This window comes from Puntigrus tetrazona, chromosome 7 (genome assembly GCF_018831695.1).
Source record: "Puntigrus tetrazona isolate hp1 chromosome 7, ASM1883169v1, whole genome shotgun sequence".
Lineage (NCBI taxonomy): Eukaryota > Metazoa > Chordata > Actinopteri > Cypriniformes > Cyprinidae > Puntigrus > Puntigrus tetrazona.
In genome coordinates this window covers 35,366,740-35,387,617 of record NC_056705.1, presented here as the reverse complement: position 1 = coordinate 35,387,617, position 20,878 = coordinate 35,366,740, and the positions used below count along the sequence as shown (strand labels likewise).

Genomic DNA, 20,878 nt, shown 5'->3' with positions numbered 1-20,878 from the left:
TACTTCCCCTTCTCGGTTGGTGACATCATGCGTCTTCTGTTTTCTTTTCCTATATAAGCTGATAATAGAACGCCGTTGCCAGATCATCACGCTGTCTGTTCTTTATTTCTTTTGCACTCGCGCACAGACAGACATGGCACGACTAGATGTCACGGAAACCTTTCATAGCATCATGTTCCCTGGGCACATGCATACTAAAGACTCACTGAATTACGCGACCAACTTCGAGTTTCAGGACACAGATACTGTAATTGTCACCTACCCAAAATCAGGTAATAACGATTTTCATTTTTTGTCAGTTTTTTAACAGGCGTGCATTTAAATTAAAATAGTAAGCTACCTTTTTTTCCCCAAGCAAGACATTATGCCTTTCAAGAATTCATTTCACTTTCCTCGAATCCGTTATTTTTAGGAACCACATGGATGCAGGAAATCATCACTCTAGTTTTGAGTAAAGGGGACCCGACTATCGCCCAAACTCAACCCAACTGGGCCCGTGCACCATGGCTTGAGCAGTACTACTGCGACGATGTTCTAAAAGCCTCTAACGGACCTCGTGTTATTACGACACATCTGCCGTACCACCTGCTGGCACCGGCCCTGCAAAATTCCAAAGCAAAGGTGAGCAGATGGACCAACCAAAAATTAAGTTTTATCGCTTCTTTGTTGAATTTCCTTCGAAAGTGACGATGTTTGCTATTCCTCAGGTTATATATGTAGCCAGAAATCTCAAAGATGTGTCTGTTTCATACTATCACTTCCACAAGATGGCCAATTTTCTGCCTAACCCTGGCACATTCTCTAATTTTCTGAATCATTTCCTGAAGGGTGCAGGTTAGTTGATAAACTTACCAGTTCTCGGATTTGACTTCTTTTTCATTAGAACATAATCTAATTCATCGTGATTTTTTTTCCCGCCAGTGCATTACGGCTCTTGGTTTGACCACGTCAAGGGCTGGACCAGCCATGCAAAAGATATCCAAAACTTTCTCTACATCGAGTATGAGGAAATGTGTCAGGTAGGATGACTTCATGAGAATTCATTCATTTGGTGACCAAATAAACAAGACGTTTCAATTAGCAATTTTTTAATATCATCAGGATCTTCAAGGGTCTGTCCAGAAAGTGAGTGGTTTCCTTCAATGCCCTTTAACTGAGGATGAGCTGAACCTTGCTCAGAAGCACTGCAGCTTCAATAGCATGAAGGAAAATGCCATGGTGAACTACACTCTCATCCCTCAAGAGATCATAGACCACAGCAAGGGCAAGTTCATGAGGAAAGGTATCTAAACGCCTGTTTGATTTTTGCTTGTTACAATCATTTTTGATGACGAAATATATGAAAATGGAATAGAATGAAATGTTTGGACTTTTAAAAAAAGTTACATTTTATAAAGACAATCTTTTGAACGCTACAATCCTGTTTTTAAGGTAAAGTGGGAGACTGGAGGAATACATTCACTGAGGAGCAGAGTGGTCTTGTAGATGACGTGTACTCTTCACAGATGACAGACTCCTCACTGCTGTTTAAATGGGAGTGCCTTGAGAAGACTGTTAGGCCCTTAATGAGCTTTAATACTTCAGAATCCCACACACCTAGAACTGTACTCGCATAACTTCCATAAACATTATTCACATTTCACACTGAAATGCCCAGTAAGTGGGTAAGCTAAAGTATTTCAATACTTTCTGCTTTTTCTAAATGGTAATATAACTGTAAATATGTATTAATATATAAAAACCTTTAGCCTGAGACCTTAAAATAGATAGAAATGTTGCATTGTTTACATACTATATTACTATAAGTATAGTAAAATAAAATGAACCAAAATCTATTTTCATGTGACATCCTGGTTGTGTATTTTGCAATATAATGAATTCAATTGTAATTTGATCAATCTGTTTATATGTGGTCTTGACGCATGATGATTTATATAAACGTACTTTACAACGTCTGCTCTTGTGCTAATTGTGGTCATTCTGAACCTGTTACCAAATGAATTTGAGCTACGGCTGGGACAATGGGTGACCAAAAAGTGTGGCAAGCAAAATGTCAATCTCAAGGAAGTTCAAGCTAGCCGAGCTCATCAGATGTTCGTGTGAGCGAGAGGCTAATCTAAAAGGCCAGATATTTAAAATGTTATCATCTTTAATGAAGAGATTGAAGTGTTTCGTGGCGGGGTACTGCACCTGCTGCACTTCGAATGATTGATGGCACTTGAAACGTGCATTTGGAAGAAAGAAAGAAAATTTCTAGCCGAGCATGCCAGACTCTCATGTTATGCTCTGTACAAAGAACTGGCACCCTGTGGTTCAATGTTTATTAAAATTCCCATCAAGTTTTGTGGATTTAGTATGAATATTTGTGCCTTGAGGTCAGACTTGTGCGATCGAATGTTCTCTGCAATCCGAAACATCATTCCCCTTACGTTATAAAAATAAGATCATATATTGATCATATATTTATTAAGTTGCTTTTTTGAATATAGTAAAACATAGCTTATCCATTTAAATTCTATGCATAATGTATTTTATGGCTGTTTTACGTAGACATCAAAGATGAGGACAAGAATGTGGAAAACTGTAGGCAATCAAAAAATTTCCAGGGCTGTAGTTTCATCTTGACACACTGAGAATATCGTATGTGACATTTGCATTTCCAGCCTGTCTTCTGCAATCTATGGCCATTAGTATTGTAATTACTGAAGAGGGACCTCAAAACAGTCTTGGCAAAGGCAAAGACATAAAGGCCTGTAAGAAACATGGTTCATTTGTTTTTAATCATATGGACAGTGGAAACTTTGCAATGGAAGAAGGGGAAAAAAGGACAGACTATATAACTCTTGGATGACTAGATTTTCACACAAATCCCTAGGGACTGTTACAAACAGGACCTATTTAAAGTAAAAAAACTAAACAAAAAAACAACTATATAACTTTTGATTTTGATCTTGAAGTATGGCATATTGTACTGCTGCTGCGTGCAGTGACGTCACAAATTGTGCTTCGTAAAGGAAAGTCCCCAAAATCTGTTGCCTGATCCTCCTGTGCCACCTGCCTCAACAGGTTCAAATTCTCTCATATTAATAGAAACTCGTTTGTCAAGTTGAATTTCGTCATGTTCTCTAAAAGCTACCTGAATACAGTATTTAGGTCCTTTCTTTTTTACAAAAGAAGTGAGAGTTAAATGTCTCAACAGCAGATTTAAAGCTGCCCCGAGGATGATTCTTTATTTTAAAATAGAATTATAAAATGTAGAAATAAATATTACGATTAATTTGAAAAAAACCCCCAATAAATTCACAAATTCAAATAAATTCATAATTGATTAATTAAATAGTGTTACTCCACGCCAAAATTAAATTTTTGTCATTAGTCACTTAACTGTCAAGGACATAATTAAAATAGTCCATCTGCCATTAGTGGTTCAATCTGTGTTTAATGAAGAAAAACTAAAATAATGACTTTATTCAACAATTCATCTCCTTTGTGTCCACTGCACACAGCCGCTACACAAGGATACACTGTTTTCACAAGTCTCCCACTTTCTCCCTTTAATTTTAAGTTATTTACTATGATATTTAAGAAGATTAATTTCAAGAATTTGAATTGTACTTCTTAAGAAGACTCAAGAAGACTTTTACGATTTTGAATGTTTTGTGGACCTGGCCTCTGACTCCAGAGTTTGTATATGGGACATGTGAGTTTTAACGTTGAGTCTAACACATTTAGGACATAAACATGCACAAATATAATCTATTTCAAATTACCGGTGGAAAAAAGAAAGAACTTAAGTCATGATTAATCTAAGCCGTGGCTTATGTGCGGGGTGTGCAGCTATTCAGGAGCAGTCAGGATTTTCAGGAAGTATCAGTCAGTTAATCTACTCTACGTGCTTCTTTGGTTTGAGAACGATGGGCACAAGATATGTGCTTATATAACCTCACCAGCTCCGGTCTTTAAGTGTTCTTTACAAAAGTAAAGGCTATTTGACAGCATGAGGTGGAAAGTAAATTCTGCAGCAGAGCTTTACATTTTTAATAAGCTCAAATGGTATGTGATGTGCTTTTTCATGTTTGCTTAAATAAAAAATGCACACAGTAAAGTAATAAACCATTTTATGGAATGTGCTGTAAAAATGGACTTTTATTGCATAATTCAGTATGACATTCAATATCGTAATTTTATTATTCAATACAAAATTTGTCTTCTCGTGCCTGGGGAACCACTGATGTCTGTGAAAGTTTAATTTTATGCACTTTAATAAGCAAATCATATTTAATTTATCCTAAAAGAAGCAAGCGTGATTTGCATTGTATTCGTATATCTTACAGAATTGACACTTTGAAGGAGTCCCACGGCGGTTTTGCTTGAAAAACTGATTTAGACGTTCTGACGACAAACATTTCTGTTCTGTGCAAGGTACAAACGAGTGAAATGAATTCCTATTTATCAAGCAGTTGTTCACGCTACTGCTGCTGTGCAAACAAGCGACTTAGGAGTGAAGCACGCCTCGCCTGAAATTCTTGTGAATCACCTCTCATGACGCTGTGAATCCAAGGCAGGTAGGCAGAAATCTTTGTGTAGACGGCGTGCTCTTCTACAGAACAAGCCTTGTCGAAGGAGAGGATGCCCGCAGCATACACCGCATTGGTTCTGGGGTTCAGGAATGCAAGTGCGCCCCCTGCATCGCCAAAGCACACATTTTCCTGATGCTTACTGGGTCCCGTGCAGAACTGTTTGTCATCCACGTTTGGTGTACTTGCCAGAACCCTTGCCTGGTAGTTACCTTTGCATGACCGAACAGGCAGAGAGAGAAACTTTAGTACTGGAGCAGGGGTAAAAAGTCTCCCCCAGCCCCATCCCGCGATGATGCCTTTCTCTTCTTCTTTTTCTTCCTGGTTATCTCCGATCTGAGGAAGTGGGATGGGCATTACGGACTCGCTAAATTTGACCGGCTCCTTCAGTTTGATCAGAGCAAGGTCATTGTCCCATTCGGATGTGTTCTGAAAGTCTGGATGCAAAAACACCTGCAAGAGAAAACAAAAGTCAATGATCAAACGTACTATGCGACAATTACCTCCTCTTTATTCTTTTCTTGAGTTTGTTATACGCTGTTTGTCTTAAGCCACTCTAAGACGTTATTAATTTCATAGCATCATATGCTACCAAGTTTGATATTTTGTGTGACACTGACAATCACATGTAATTGTAGTTTTATTTTATCTTCTTTCTAAATGGGAGTCTAAGCATTCCTTTGAACCATAAGGGACATAGGAAAATTATCAAATTTGGCATACTTATTTGGGGTCACTTTGCATAATAATCTATTCAACTTTCTCTATAGGTCTCTACGAATTGTATAAAACCACCACTAGATCAAACATACAATATTCTTTTGGTTAAAACTTTCAAATCATTTGTCCTAAACACTAAATTCACCTCATGCTGATCAAATATGAAGACTTTATCCATTACAGTAGATGAAACATATTCTGTTAATTTTTTTCCACACTCTCTATTTCTATAATATTTGACATATCAGCACAGGCATTTATAGTAAGTTCTGAAGCCACCTGAGAAATTGGAAAACAGCGCCACCTATTGTTACAACATTTCGGATAACAGTTTATTTTGATGGTCTCTTATGAAAACTCAGTTGTCAATGAGTAACTTTGCTCCTACATGTCAGCTAACATTCATTAGAGTATAAGTAGACTGTCTGATTGTTATCTGTTAACTCTTTATTGTGATGATCTACCAAAAGACATTCTAGTTTTCATGAACCTGTCAAAATAATTTTAACCCTAACCCTACTAGTCTACTAACACTCTACTAACACTCTAATGAAAGTTAGTTGACATGTAGGTGCAAAGTTACTTATTGAGCTCATAGTGGACCATCAAAATAAAGCGAAACCAAAATTGGTAAGCTATTCTTTGTATTGTAGCACTTTAAGTGTATAGTACATAAGCACTTGGTTTAATAATCTGAACAGAGATTGCTAATGCTTTTGTGTCTTTATATAATCAAATATATGAAGAGTTTTTTTCAAACAGATAATGCTGTTTTTTTCAAGTTGTTTTGACTGGGTTAAAAAAATAACTATAAAATACAACTAGCTAACACTATAAAAAATATGATAACAATAAAAAAACTGTATCCGTTTTTGCAAAGAAACTCTTTATATGGTGATATTGATTTAGCTAATTAGTTCGGTTTGGAATTCAGTGAGCGTTTACCTTTTCCACGGCTATTTCTGTAGAGGCGTTGGCATGAACACGTTTGCTGATTCCAAGATAGACTTTTGGAATAAGTGGTTCTCGTCCTCTGGTCTGGCTTTGATTCTTTCCTACAAATAAATTGCGGCCAGCAGTCAGTACCCACTGCTCAGATATCAGGGCTCCTCCAGCAAAACCTCCATCCAGTATGTTCTCACTGAGGTACACCATTGCCTGCCAGGGGACGGATGCCGTCAGTAATCCCCCCACCATTCGTTTGGGGCGTAGGGCTGAAACATAAATGAGAATGAGATCTCTGTAAGCAAGTGTTGGTAGTAATTTGTGTGCTACAGCTGAACATAACTAGTAACTAATGCATAATTGTAACACATTACATGCTTCACAACTATGTTTAATATTTTATGGAAAAGAAGTGGTGCTTGGTAAAAAAAAAAAATTATGCTCGTTAATGTTTTCAGAGATTTTTTATGTTGCAGTGCTGTTGTAAGTTAATAGGATTTTAGCCTGTATGTTACAGTTGCATTTGTTGCATATAAAGTACTTGGAGGCCAATGGCACATGGATGTTATATATGTTATTATAATGTTTTCATAAGCACTTTAACTAGTACTGCTTTTACTGGAGCTGATTATTGGGTCATGTCTGATGGGGAAGGTCTCTGTTACCCGGAACAAGTTCTCTGACTCTATCCACAGCAAAAGACGCATCTGGCAAACAAGTAATCGTGCCCAAGAGCAGCACAGCTACAGATAGCCTAGAGACAAGAAAGAGATCATCAACAAGGTATAATCTGTTCATTTCAGAGGAACACTTGTTTGAACAGATGTTAATTAATAATGCATTGCTGTGAAATTGCGAATCCCAAGGTAAATTATGCAAATCATCATTCAAAACATATTTCAAGGAGACTTACCACCTCATGATGAAAAAGTTTTGCAAAAGGAGCTGTCTTGTATTATATTGTGGTCACTGAGGCTCTGTTTTTTTATATGAGGTTGATACAAAAAACTACAGATTACCTAATCAGGGAAATTTATCAGTGCTTGAATGTTGACACCATCCAGGTTAAAGGTAGATAAGAGGTTAAGCTAGCAAAACTTTCCAAAGGCAAGCACGTACGTCCTAATGTTCAGTTTGCATTTAAACAGATGACACTTGTGTGATTTTGTAATCCTACAAAAAAAGAAAAGCAAGATCAAAAGGAACAAAATATGTTTGCAAAATGATGCACACTTTGAATAATAGATATGACAACAAATGACAGTGCCAGTAAGTACAAGTTTTGTAAACTCCAAAATCAGGGTTTTGCAATGTGCAATACAATGTCGCAATAAGTTTTAAAGAAATTGAGATTAAGCAAATAAACATTTTCTTTTGGACTTCAGTAAGGAATAAAATAAAAATAAAAATGACATTTGACAAAAATGTCTTTGACAAATTGAATTTGATGTTAGAGGTTATTGTTTCCCTGTTCTTCATAAACTCCTGTGATTTCTGAAAGTAATAATAAGCTGAATTATGCAATATAATCACACCTGTTCAGATATATTCTTTGAGTAATCTAAACGAAACTTGCACTCTAACATTAATCTTATTGGTGCAAAATCTCTTTTTCGAAAAGAAATCCATCTTGACTTTATTGAAGTTGAAGAATACTCAAGGAACACTATGGATGTATGAATGCATTTGATTTACTCTAAACAAGTATAATACAAAAGGCTAACTGAAATAATTCTCTTCATCATCATTTTATTTATATTTTGTTTGGCCCATTTTATTAAAGCCAAGGGCAAACTTACTAAAGAATGTGGTAAAATGCAGTCTTGAGAATCAACAAAACATGAACACAGATTATATTTTCTGGCAACCCTAGATAAGTCTCATTTGTTAAGTTTAGTTAATGCAGTAATTAACAATTAACTAACTATGAGCAATATTATTTTTATAGCATTTATTAACTTTTGTTAGTACATTGCGTCTAAGTGCATCAATGTTAACAAAGTTAGTTTTTTAAAATGTATTCGGAAATGTAATATTCCTCAAGTCAGAAACTGTAGTGCAACGAGAGTCCGTTTTAATACTAAAAGTAGGTAAAAATGTGTTTGCTCTCATTTTCAGCCTGGACGGAGACGACTGAAATGGACTTGTTTCAATTCCACATGAGCAGTTTTTAATAAGTACTCGCTAATTACTTGCATGACACCCTGCAGTGCTAGTGTAGTAGTGTAATGGTCAGGGAGATTAGGACAGATAACGGAAATGTTTTGAATGTAATGAACTATTAATGACATGCGGTAGGCTATGCCATCTCACAAGTGTATTAGAGATGGAAGTGGGTCATATCTTCTGTCATTAGCCTGCAGCCAAACTCAAAATATAACCTTTCAGTTAAAGGCCTTACTTAATCATAAATTAATTGAATTATGAAAATCATAAAAAAAGGTTACAATTCTTTATTTCAAGTTATGCTATCATCAGTGATGGGCAACATAACATTTAGGTTCATAATACTTTATTAATATTCCGAAATGTAATTAATCTTAATTTGATAAATAAATAAAAGTACCTCAAAGACTCCTAGCTTTACTTTAAAATGTGAAAATTTATCAAAGAACGAAGATATGGCCTCAATGACAGAGCTGGGGAAATGCACCCATTGTGTAATCCCATTAGGTGCTTACCAGCGTGAATGTTTTTGACCAGTATTTATTTTGGGGATTGGCAGAATGTGTTCATACATTTTGCCAACAGGAGAACAGAAAGTACACATACGCCTAGTCCTAATAGGGTTACTGGCACATTCTGACATATTTTTTTCCAGTCCTGTACACATTTATTTTCAGATGCTAAATGCAATTTGATTCCAGAGAGGAGAGGTTGTTAATCATTCATGATATTAATGTTTGGCCTAGTCAGTTAGTACTTTTCATTTAATCTTTAGAGAATAATGTTAGTGCATTTTAAGTTGCTTTTCACTTACTCAGACATGCAAATCATCTGGTCCTGCAGGAGGTACTCTCCGAGGATTAAATTTAAATATGCACAACTTTCTGATTCTGTTTACATATTCTATTAGACACACACACACAGATTAAATGACATAGCACTGACTCTCAGAACTCTCACGTAACATACACGCAAATATTAACAACTGCACCAAGGTGCAAAAAGTTTTTTTTTTGCCTTTGTGAGTGTGTGCTCCATAGTGATCTATATCATAGCATGAGCCATAGAAGCCTGATGTATAAAATACACTCAACTAAATAAAAACACACATGCTTCGTTTCACTCTGAACACTTAAAGGGATACACCACCCCAAAATTAAACTTGTCATTAATCACTTACCCTTCAGATTCCTCTGAAGGCCAGCCAGGATGGTAGAGAGATTCCAGGATGGCACCAGCGGTGGCCTAGGAACTTTTAAACTTTTGGCACCCCTCAGGAACCTGACGATCCACTGCAATGTGATGTGCTGCAATAGTAGTCACATACACTTTTAAGGTGAAGGGTGACGATTCTCCAATCATACTTGCAGGAAAGAAAGCACTACTTCCATCATGCATCTTCAGTGGTCTTTTGGATGAGAAGAACACCAGTTTACAAGCAGACTCCACTTGGCAGATAACTTAAGTCTTCTGCATCCCATCCAGGAGCAACATGTATAGGTCTGAGAGATCTGGGTGAAGGTGCGATATTGTTTGGAGTTTGGAGTAATATAGCTGGTAGTGGGGAGACCTGTGGGAAGTAACCAGATATACCTAGGCTTCCTCGAACTGACTCCTGATCAGTAAGATCATCTCAGGATGGAGTTGCTATTCTCTGGGGATTGTGGGTTGTTATGAGAGTTTGTAGTCTGCAGGATTGATCTCCCCTTGAGCCACATCTGACTGCAGAGAAAGAGATGACGGGAGAGCTGTGACATGTGACATGATCATTGAGCTCCCTGTTGGTTGATCTTTGAGACAGCCACAGTGTTGTCAGTGCAGACCAACAAGAGCATGTCTTGCAGCAGTGGCTGGAAATGCCACAAGGCCAGATAGAAGGCCAACAACTCTAGGCAGATGATGTGCCAAAGCAGTCAAGGCCTTGTCCAGAGCCCTGAGACTCCATTCCCGTTGTGTGCAGAGACACAGCCCGCACTGGAGGCATTGTTCTAAGAGAACTCTGGCCTGCAGGAAGGCATGCAAAGGGGACAGTTAGCTCTTCTCCAGGTTGACCCAAAGCCCCAACTGCTGGAGCTCCAGGTATCTGTGATCTCACCCTGCTCTCGTGACTGGGCTATGATCGATCAAATACCAGTCACCAAGACAGTTGAGGATCCTGATGCCCCCTTTATATAACGAGTGCTCTCCTCCTTAGGGACAGTTAAAACAGAGGACCCTGTACTGCCATGCCTGACCCTCAAATGCAAACCATAGGAACAGCCTGTGTCAAGGAAGAATCAAGACATGAAAGTAAGGTTGACTTCTGCAAATCAGTCCAGGGGCTGGATGCATCTGATGATGTACTTCTGCTTCAACATCTTGAGCTTGTGATGGGAGAAGGAGTGATGCTGTCCTCGCCATCTCCTAAAAAAGATAAGATTCCCACAAATCTGGGTCCCTCTCCGATTATATGGTAAACCGTGGCCTGAGGCCCAGTGGTGGCAGGAGGATCATGCCTGGGCAGCTGTGGCAGATCAATCAATCACATTATATAGTGCTTTATATACACTAGACATATTGTGCCAAAGCACTGAACAGCATCAAATTCGGAGAATAGAGTGTAAGTAATGTATAATGACAAGATTAAGCTAAAGGCATTTCATTAATGAATGCAAAGCCGTCATTGTCTAGATCAGTTCAGTTTCAATGAGATCTTTGTAATCAAATTGCCAAAAATCACTAGAAATGAAGTGTGCTGAACTGAGCAAGCCAGAGGCAACAGCGGCAAGGAACCAAAACTTCTTCTTGACCGAATGGAGAAAAAAATACTTTGGGAGAACTCCTAAACAAATCAGCACTTAATTTTCAATCCAATTTTAAACTCAGCTATGTTAGATTGTGTAAAGGATTTAAAGTTGTATTTAAGTGTGTGTGTGTTCTGATTCCTGTGATTTCATCTAGGTGTTCTCGTCTCTACTGACAGTCAGGGCTGTAGACATCTCTTGGTGCTGATCTACCATCTGATCTGGATACAGAATAAGAAAGAAACAGACTAATATTAGCGGTTCTGGCTGATCTAAATAATACAGCCTAACAATCCTTTAACATATTTGACATTTTTAACAAGCATGCAGGACAATCACCCTATTGGGCGTTACAATAGTCTAACCTTGAGGTCATATTCGCACCAGAGTATGTGAGAGGAGAGGGGAGAGAAAGTGAACCTAGCTTAGTAAAAGTCAGAGAGTGGTGGTTTTCCCTCGTTTCCAGAGCGCTCCATCCTGAATACAATTCATGCCAAAGACCCGTAATATAACTGCATTTTTAGCCAGAATTCTGTAAAATACTGTTAAAAGCAGGAATGATGCTGACAATGTTATTAGCTTGGCATATGGTAGGAAAAACATTTGTACACTAGTGTTCCAATAAGCCACTTTAAACGCTCCTATTATTTTATTCTCTTCTTTTAATATGTTACTAGAACACTTAAAGTAAATGAGGAGGTAACACACTGAAATTCAATATAGAGTACCTCAAGGCTCAGTACTAGGGCCGTTACATTTCATGCTTTACATGGGAGGTATTATCAGGTGACATGGTGTCAGCTTTCACTGCTATGCTGATGATACGCCGCTCTATATTTCTTTGTGGAATTTCTATATTTCTTTCACACTAAATTGGGAAACAAATGGAACGTATAGTCTATATAAAAACTGAATATAATTTCTTACTGCTAAATTCTGAAAAACAGAGGTGTTGATTATCGGAACCTAGGTGTGCTGTTTGATAGCAATCTTTCCTTTGAAAAGCCATGTTTCTAGCATATGTAAAACTGTATTTTACCATCTCAAAAACATAATTAAATTGCGATCATATTTTGATGTAACCATGCCATTTTAACAGCATTTTACGCAGACTGTTTTGTCAAACCGCTTTACACAGAAATCGAACTGGAGCTTTTTATTATTTATTTTTATTAAGCCGAACGCCGTATCACGTGATGTACTGAGTAAACTTAGCATCTATGAAAACACATGAGGATGGATATATGTGATGCTAACGTTAAAAAGTACCAGTTTGCAAATCTCCAAACATATTAATATTGTTTTGATGTCATAACATGATTCTTCAAGTAAATGTGCAAATATTAAGCTTTATTAAACAAAATTTATGAAAAGGAATATAATGAGTCTTACTGCCTCTAGTGTTCATTTCCTTTGGAAACTGCACTGATGTACTTATTGGTACATATTTCATGGCTCTCTATAAAGTGCACCAAGGTACGTTAATAACATGAGACCAAGTAGAAAAAAAACACTTGAAATGTACATATATTACAGTAAAGGTATTTAAAAAATATTACATATACAAGTGTTTATATGCATTTTATTAAGAAGGCTTGAGGCATTCAGAAAAAAGTGTGAAGATGAAGGCCTTCATAAACAATATAACCTCATCTGGTGATTAAGCCACTAATGATATGCATATCCATTTAAAAAAGTCAATAGTATAAAAATATACATTTTATTTAAATTAAATTTTACATTTAAATTATATTTAAATGTAAGAAATAAAAATACAAAATAATAATATCTATAGGTTTTTTGTAGGTGTATTTATGCTCGTGTGTGTGTTTATTATGAATGACGCGGAAAAAAAACATGGTAAAGAGAGATTGAATGAGGCAGTGGCCTTGGTGCAGAAAAAATACAATGGGTAAAAACTGTGCAAGGCTAAAGGTAGTCAGGATCCACTGATTCACATCAGCTTTTCTGAGGTTGGTGAAAGTGGCCGTTTCATAGCAAATGGACTACTGTGAGAGAATAACGCAATGAGAGGAGGAGGAGAGTGGAATGCATATGTAGCTGTAATGCTTGAGCTTGCAGCTGTGTTTGAGAGAGAGAGAGAGAGACAGAGAGAGAGAGAGAGAGAGAGAGAGAGAGAGAGAGAGAGAGAGAGAGAGAGAGAGAGAGAGAGAGAGAGAGAGAGTTTTAGACAGACTAGGTCAACAAGGAGTGAGAAGCTGCAATATATAGAGTGGGAGGAAAACATGGACAGCGAGACAAAGGAGGGGATGTAAGAAAATTGGGGGAGGACAGAGCTCTGATAGAGATCATTTCAAAAGCTACAAATAGAGGTGATCTTGCTCTTCCATGTTTGTGTGAGAGAGTTGCCTGTTTTCTAATGGGAGACTTATTAATCTAGAATCAAATCGGACTTTATTGTAGATCCTGACTGGAAAAAGAAGCAAGAAGACGCTTGACAGTGGGTATTATCTTGTTCTTTTGCTGCTCAAGACAGTTTTCAGGAATAGAACATACAGGTAAGAGCATTAAATCAAAATTATTGCTGTAGATGAAAACAATAATTATTGTAAATAAGTGTGTGTGTGTGTGTATGTATGTTATTGCACAAGACACGTTTCTTAATTTTTTGTTGCGTACAAGTATTCAGTTACAACATTACATCAACATTAAATCTGCATGCATAATAATGATAAAATGTAAAAGAAAAAGGAAAAAAGTCCGAGAATGAGTATAAAATTTCACTTTCTAAAATATATTTCATTTCAACTAACAATTTACTCAAATGAGGAAATATGCTTTTTATTAACATATGACATAAACTATTACAATATTCAGTGTGACCTTTTCTGTTCTTTTTTCATAACTACTGAGAATAAAATCCACCATTTGCAGTTGACCAATCATAATTAGGGTCAACTTTAATAACTGTTAGTCTATGGTATGAAATATCTTCTCAAAAACAAACTCTTGAAAGCAGTGCATTACACATTTACCAGTAAACTAAATTGAAACTAAAGTGAGGTGGATTGAAAGTGAAAAAAAAAACGCAAACAAGTTGAATTGGGCTAAAAGATTAAAGGCTGGACAGAAAGATTAAGACAGACACACATAAACAGACACACACACGCGCGCACACAAACACACACCGAGTCTATGAGAATTACAGGACCCTCAGGGCTTCAGGGTCCAGCACTGGTCACTCCATTATTCCAGTTGACTGTCTACTCTAGCCCCGGACACAGGGGCTGGACCTAGTCTGTCTGGAACTATAGGGTCATCCATAATAATCTACTGCTGCACACGACATCCTAAAGAATACTGTTTACAGTTCACTTCCACCATCACTCACTTAAATTATGCACAATATTTAATGTGTTTTGCTGAAAGAGTGCTCCAAAACCTAGCTGCTTTGCTGTCTGTCTACCTAACCCCTTCAAAGGTCACACTTTATTTGGAAAGATCACACTGAAGTTCAGTTCGCAACTGATTTTTAATTTGCTAGTATGAAGAGTTTGATATTAGCATACTGCTAAGCTAACAACACAATACTCCAATAAGCATAGTATACATGCACACATTAATTAGAATCAGCCCTATCAGGATACTTTTATATTATTGAAAGAAATGTATGTTTATAATCAATTTTCACTTGTTGCAATGCATCATGGGACGGTTTTCTTTAAAACATGCATTTGATGCCGTTTTAAAATTTTGTTCAAAGCAATGTCTCTTGAGCTATAGATTATTTATGTATAATTGCATACAATATGATTGACAGTCCTAATTGCTAAATATGTTTCAGATTTTTTTTACGGCTGTAAGTAATAAGCGGTTGGAGAGCGATGCTAAACTCTTATTAGGTTAAGTGTTCACTTGGAAAAGGAAATACCGAAATGAATTAGAAACTGAATGAATAGGAAAAGAAGGATGAATTAATTGCACCTGCTGAATGCGCAGTTTATTTGTAAGCACTATCTGCTCCGATTCGCTTAATAAATGATGCAGATCATGCAACGAAACAAAAAGATCCAGAAAATCTAGGGTGAATGTAGTTTATCCTTCACAATTCAGAGTCACATTCAACACAGTCTATTCCAAAACCTAGTAAGCTGTCTATAAAGGCAGCAATTGAAGGCACCGCAAGCACGGTCCCACCCTGAAGGTGAACAGCTATGTTGTTTGTAAGACATTTTATTTTAAGACGCATTGAAGACAGAATTACATGTTTATGACAAGAAATGTTCATTTACTTATATTACTTATATATTTAATCGATCAGAAAAGTATTGAGAAAAATAAAGTCTCAGTTACTATTTTTGTGCTATATGTATTTTTTTGTATGTATTTCCACAAGTGTATTAAGTGCAAATAGCAAAAACCAAAAAAAAGTATGTTATAGCTCTGTGTGTATAGTATATGCGAGCATAAGTTGCAATTCACTTTACAGCCACTGGTGTCGCTAATAACAAGCATTCCTGAATTTTTCTCTAAATATCGCTTTATTTCTTATTTTTTCAAAAACTGTTGCATGTTACATACTTATTAGATTAGTATGTTATTGATTGCCATACTTTTTTATTTTAATAACAAAGGCATATTATTAGGTTTGGAAACAAAGACATATTAGAGTTTCAGCAGATTATTGTCACCAAATGCGATGTGAAACAAACCACAATCGAAGTTTTACGTTTGATTCTGATCTAACAGATCTAATTCATAATGAATTACACACTGCAAATGCAATGTCCTGGGTGGATTCATTAGAAGAAACCCTGGCCTACTTCCTGCTAAATGCATTTGTAGTAAAAGATGTAAAACTTTTTGACAGATACTGAGAGAAAGAGAGTGAGTGTGTATGAGTTTGGCTGTGTGTGTTGGTGTCTAGCTGAGACGCTGTCATAACTGCCAAAAAGCCCCAGCAGAGCTTTCTATTTTAATGTTCACATAATATTTATCATGCTAAATTTCCTTTAGTACGCTGAGAGCTGAAGTCTGACTCTCAGTAGGGTTCTGCTTGTTTAAAAGCACTGAAAGCAGTCACGGCTAATGTCAGGGTTCTATTTGAAGAGATGCTGCAAGAATTATAAGACCCGAACAGATGGCATGACTGCCATCATGACCGCAAACACCTTTCTAAATGTTATATATTCATAGGTTTTTATTTAGGTTCATGTATTTCTGCATTTTCCAGAAACAATCCAGCCAAAGCCACATTACCTAAAAATAGAAGACAACATAAATGGTATCAAAACAAGCCAGCATTTAAAGTTTGTCCTGAATTTCTGTTCTTTGTATTTATACTATTCGCATTGCAATTCTCAAATTAATAACTTAATTTAGGAGTTTGCCAAGCATTTTAAACCAACAGCAATACTGTATGCAAACATCTTTAATAGCTCTTGGGACACATTTTTTCCATTGATTACATTTAATGTCTCATAACAACAGTGGAGGGATTTTTACACCCTTTTTTTTAAGTCTTTATTCATAATTTTTCTTTCACTTTATCTATTCATGCATGGTATTGAAAAGTGTATCACAGGAAACACTGCAAAATTCATTGTCTCTATCAGCGTTTTTGTTCTTGTACGAAAAAAAAAATCATTTTTAAAATACATTTGCTAAAAATGACCTTATTCCCCATGTGTCCAAATTGTAGTATCTTTCTAACAAGATTGTATGCAAAACATAATGCAGTACTACCGCAAAAAGGTCAATATGTATAAAAATGCACCCATTAGGCTACTGTATAAAAAACAAGCCAAGCATATGTAGAAAACCTACTAATATTAATTATATTAAGAACAAGCATTGGCCAAATGCTCCTACATTTTTTTGTATACTTGTCAGTATAAGCTACCTACTGTTAATTCAATTATGACAGTACCATACTTAATTTAAAATAAGTATAAATTAACGAGACTATTAAGACATTATTATCTTTAATTGATTGTTAAATATGTTTGGCAATCCGTCTTCTGAATATTCTTCCTCTTTATATTTGCCCTTACCAATTCTACGTAATATCAGAGACTGATTTGTATGCATATGCACATGCTTGTTATCATCATGCAAAAACAAGTGTAGTACAAGCTTTGATTACAGTGTGTTTATGTTGCCTTGATTATGTTGAACTATACAAACCATGCAGATTGTTTTCTCTGCTCTTTTACAGGGTTGCTATCCACGGCTAACAAAAGAAGCACCCAACTTGACTTCTTTACATATCACTGCCTGACAGAGGCATGAAGATTGTTCTAAGGCTTCACTATTGGCCATCTTTAGTGTACTCGGATAACCAGGACCTCAGCTTGGGATAATGGAGATAGCTAATCAAACAACAAGTGAATCTCTAGGTGCAGGACAAACGCTGGCACCTCTTTGCACAGTCCGCTGCTGTGGACTACTAAACCGAACACTGGCAGTCATGTTCATGGTTAGCCTGGCCTTTGCCATTGTGGTGGGAAATGTGGTGACGCTTACGGTTTTCATGCAGACCCGGCATTCTCGAACACCGCAGGGCTACCTCAAAGGTGACGACAATTACTTCAAATATGGAATAAGTTCAGAATGATACGCAAATGTATCTCTGTTCTCTTTTTCTCAGAAATTTAACTAGAAATGTTGAAAGGATAGATCACCCTCATGTTGTTCCAAACACATAATAGGGTATTTTTGATTCATCCCGTAAGCTCTCGGACAAGTGTCCTTACTCGATCAAGGCCCAGAAACATAGCAAGGACATCTCTAAAATAATCCATGTGACATCAGTGGTTCAACCCTAATTTGACGGAGCTACAAGAACATTTTTTGCTGACACAGGACAGCATATGCTGCTTGCGTTCAGTGTATACTCTCCAAAATGGCACCAGGGTGATGTGGAGAAGACAAGCTATTATTTTCCGAACTAAAAATATTCTTATAGCATTGTAAAATTACGATTGAACCACTGATGCCACTTGGATTATTTTACCGTTCTCCTTGCTATGTTTCTGGACCTTGATCATGTTAGGATCATTGATGTCTCTGGAAGGGTCAGAGAGCTCTAGGATTCCATCAAAAATAAGATTCCATCTCTTAATTTGTATTCCAAAAATGAACAGAGATATTGCATGGTTTAAACAACACAAGGGTGACTAATTAATGACGGAATTTATGGTGAAACTGTACCTTTAAACCTTTATACATATAGATCTTTCTGACAATGCATAGACAGCAATGCAATTACCACAGTCAAGGTCCAAACAAGTAGCTTCATAAAATTAAGGTTGAACCATGATGTCCTTTCTGGGCTTTGAATGTGATATTTGCGTTACTGTCCATGCAGGGTTAGAGAGCTGCCAGATTCCATCAAAATATATCTTAAAGGGATAGTTTACTCCAAAACGAAAATTTTGGAGTAAACTATTCTCATGTCATTCCATAGCCATAAGACCTTTGTTCAAAACATAATCAATGTAATCAGCACTGTAATCATACTTTCCTCCTCCCACAACCACACTTTTCCAAATTTATCCTGTGCAGCACTCAATTATTACCAGCAAGAATGCATACCTCTAATGCAAAGAAAAGGTTTGGCGAATTCTGAGCAATTTGCTGTACTTTATATTTGTCTTGCAGTGTCTCTGGCCTTCGCTGACATGATGGTTGGAGTCTTGGTGGTGCCATTTTCTGTATACACTGAAATCTCTCTGATGGTGACCAGCACTCCACCGCTGTGGTACCAGGGCATTTCAACAGCCTCACTGGAGGGTGGATCAGGACCTTGGCAACCCTGCATGCTGATAGGTCCAGTTTTCGCTGGATGCACTTTTGTCTCAATTAGTACCATCTTTCTGATGACAGTGGAGCGCAGCGTGGCAATCCTGCGTCCACTGCATAAAGACACTCTTGTGACAAGGCATCGCACCCTGTTCCTAATTCTCTTGTCCTGGGCTGGCAGCTTCTTACTGGCGATGGCTCCACTCATGTTAAGCAACAGCTTCACGCTAGAGTACAATGAATGCAGCCGCATGTGCAACTACGCACCCTTACTGATCGGACATCAGTTGCCTCCAGATGCAAACATCCTTCTGCTTTTTCCAGCCTTTGACTTCAGTTTACTAGGAGGGACATTAGCCGTCAATATCCTGTCCTTCACCAGTATCCGCCGATACTCCCGTAAACGGAAGCTGCTCTCCGAGGGAAGTCTTGGTACAGATGCGGGAGCCGGCGGGTGTCCCCACAGACCCTCTTTTTCTGATATCAAAGCAGCTAAAACCATTGGAATCCTCACCTTTGCCTTCACAGCCTCGTTCTCTCCTATCGCAGTATTTGTGCTGGGAAACGTAGTGGGATACACCTGGTGCAACTTCTCCTTTTTTGCATTTTGGATCCTGACAAGCAATAGCTGCTGCAATGTGATTATTTATAGCGTGCGAGACCACCGTTTTAGGAAAGGGCTGACTCTGCTCTTTCAGCGGGATAGAGCGCAACCTCACCCAGAGAAAAGCTGAGATTTTTTGGACAGGACCTGGACAAAGGCTGGCGCTGACTTACCTACAATCACTTTCGCCTTGAGAGATTAAGAATTTGCTTTTCGGGACCTCTTTCGCAAACGGATCAGGGACGACAATAAACATCATTCCAGGAACTGTGGCAGTTGTCATTATGTTTTACGGAGAATTACGGTCTTTATTAGCTTATCCCTGCAGTTATTTATTTTTTATATATACAAAATACAGACACATGCCTTATTGATTATTTACTGTATTGCATATTCAGCATAAATCTGTAAAATATGTACCTGAGACATTTTTGAATGCAATTTATAAAAACTAATTACATTTTTAAAGAGGTCTATTTGTACCTAATCTGGCTCAAACAAAAAAACAAGGTAGGTGCAACTAAGTAAGTCCCCTTAAACAAATCACATGATCGTCCCATGTGCAATCACATGTTCAAATCACAAGTGAAATGTGGTTTTGGAATGTTTTTATGTTGTGAATGTGTGAAACACGTGATCACATATGCGGACGTGTTTAGCATTTCGATTTTTAGGATAGATTTGAAATATACTTCCTTTTGTTTATAAAAAAAAAAAAAAAAACAATATTATAGATTCTTCTTTCCATTTTTAGATTTCCTTTAATAATAGAAAATTATTAGAAAAATAAAATAATTATTAAGTGGGAAAAAAAAAACAGTATGTATGTAGATAACCTTTGTAACAACTAGCGGACACCCTCAACACTGTGAAGTACATAATCAGTGCTATATTATTGATAGAATGAGACTTCAGAATTTTTAATAAACATTTTGAAGCAAATGTATCCCCTGTGTTCACTGAGTGTGAATAATAGTAGGTGACAGGGCTAAAAGTCTGTCAGTTTTCTGTTTAAATATTCACAGCTTCAGAACCACATAAAGCTGCTCAGAGTACACACTGACTGCCTCGGGCTGTAACGTGTCCCTCACATTCAAAGGCTATTAAAATAATAATAATAATTAAATACACAACACTATGGGCTGATTCTACAATGGAGAAACACCACTGAAAACATATTTTCTCTTTGCACTTAACCACTTGTCTACTTATATTTTAAAATGCCTTTTAAAATACATTTCTGAATGCCTGTTTAGACGTTCGGAAACTCAATACTTTTATCTGTGGTATTTCTAATTAAGTGTTAAAAAGCAGTTGCA

At 37.1% G+C, this 20,878-nt stretch overlaps 3 protein-coding genes across 5 annotated transcripts; 2 read left to right on the top strand and 1 right to left on the bottom strand.

Annotated features, from left to right (window-relative positions):
- The first annotated feature begins 76 nt into the window (after positions 1-76).
- On the top strand, positions 77-1,955 carry sult5a1 (sulfotransferase family 5A, member 1). The gene is made up of 6 exons (XM_043243522.1): positions 77-272; positions 413-621; positions 708-834; positions 922-1,019; positions 1,102-1,282; positions 1,432-1,955. The coding sequence occupies exons 1-6, from the start codon at positions 134-136 to the stop codon at positions 1,614-1,616; spliced, it is 939 nt and encodes a 312-aa protein (XP_043099457.1). The 5' UTR covers positions 77-133; the 3' UTR covers positions 1,617-1,955.
- Positions 1,956-4,128: 2,173 nt separating this feature from the next.
- Positions 4,129-7,297, bottom strand: LOC122349743 (haptoglobin). 2 transcript variants are annotated; one of them, XM_043245886.1, is made up of 4 exons: positions 7,156-7,297; positions 6,908-6,996; positions 6,243-6,511; positions 4,129-5,030 (listed from the first exon to the last, which is right to left on the bottom strand). In XM_043245886.1, exons 1-4 carry the CDS (start codon positions 7,161-7,163, stop codon positions 4,470-4,472), a joined length of 927 nt encoding a protein of 308 aa, XP_043101821.1. In that variant the 5' UTR covers positions 7,164-7,297; the 3' UTR covers positions 4,129-4,469. The 2 variants fall into 2 exon arrangements, with proteins under 2 accessions (XP_043101821.1, XP_043101822.1); XM_043245887.1 differs by having other exon boundaries at positions 7,159-7,180.
- Positions 7,298-13,350: 6,053 nt separating this feature from the next.
- LOC122348224 (trace amine-associated receptor 13c-like) lies at positions 13,351-20,501 on the top strand. 2 transcript variants are annotated; one of them, XM_043243518.1, is made up of 4 exons: positions 13,351-13,524; positions 13,616-13,710; positions 17,370-17,727; positions 18,815-20,501. In XM_043243518.1, exons 3-4 carry the CDS (start codon positions 17,514-17,516, stop codon positions 19,687-19,689), a joined length of 1,089 nt encoding a protein of 362 aa, XP_043099453.1. In that variant the 5' UTR covers positions 13,351-13,524; positions 13,616-13,710; positions 17,370-17,513; the 3' UTR covers positions 19,690-20,501. The 2 variants fall into 2 exon arrangements, with proteins under 2 accessions (XP_043099453.1, XP_043099452.1); XM_043243517.1 differs by having other exon boundaries at positions 13,351-13,710.
- Positions 20,502-20,878: the final 377 nt, after the last annotated feature.

Coding starts and splice junctions, on each gene's coding strand:
- LOC122349743 (XM_043245886.1), bottom strand. Junction 6,512..6,907: donor AGTCAGAGAACTTGTTCCGG/GTAACAGAGACC, acceptor TTTATGTTTCAG/CCCTACGCCCCAAACGAATG. Junction 5,031..6,242: donor CAGAAATAGCCGTGGAAAAG/GTAAACGCTCAC, acceptor TTTCTCTTGCAG/GTGTTTTTGCATCCAGACTT.
- LOC122348224 (XM_043243518.1), top strand. CDS start 17,514: ATGGAGATAGCTAATCAAACAACAAGTGAATCTCTAGGTGCAGGACAA. Junction 17,728..18,814: donor ACCGCAGGGCTACCTCAAAG/GTGACGACAATT, acceptor TTTGTCTTGCAG/TGTCTCTGGCCTTCGCTGAC.
- sult5a1 (XM_043243522.1), top strand. CDS start 134: ATGGCACGACTAGATGTCACGGAAACCTTTCATAGCATCATGTTCCCT. Junction 273..412: donor TGTCACCTACCCAAAATCAG/GTAATAACGATT, acceptor CGTTATTTTTAG/GAACCACATGGATGCAGGAA. Junction 1,020..1,101: donor AGTATGAGGAAATGTGTCAG/GTAGGATGACTT, acceptor TAATATCATCAG/GATCTTCAAGGGTCTGTCCA.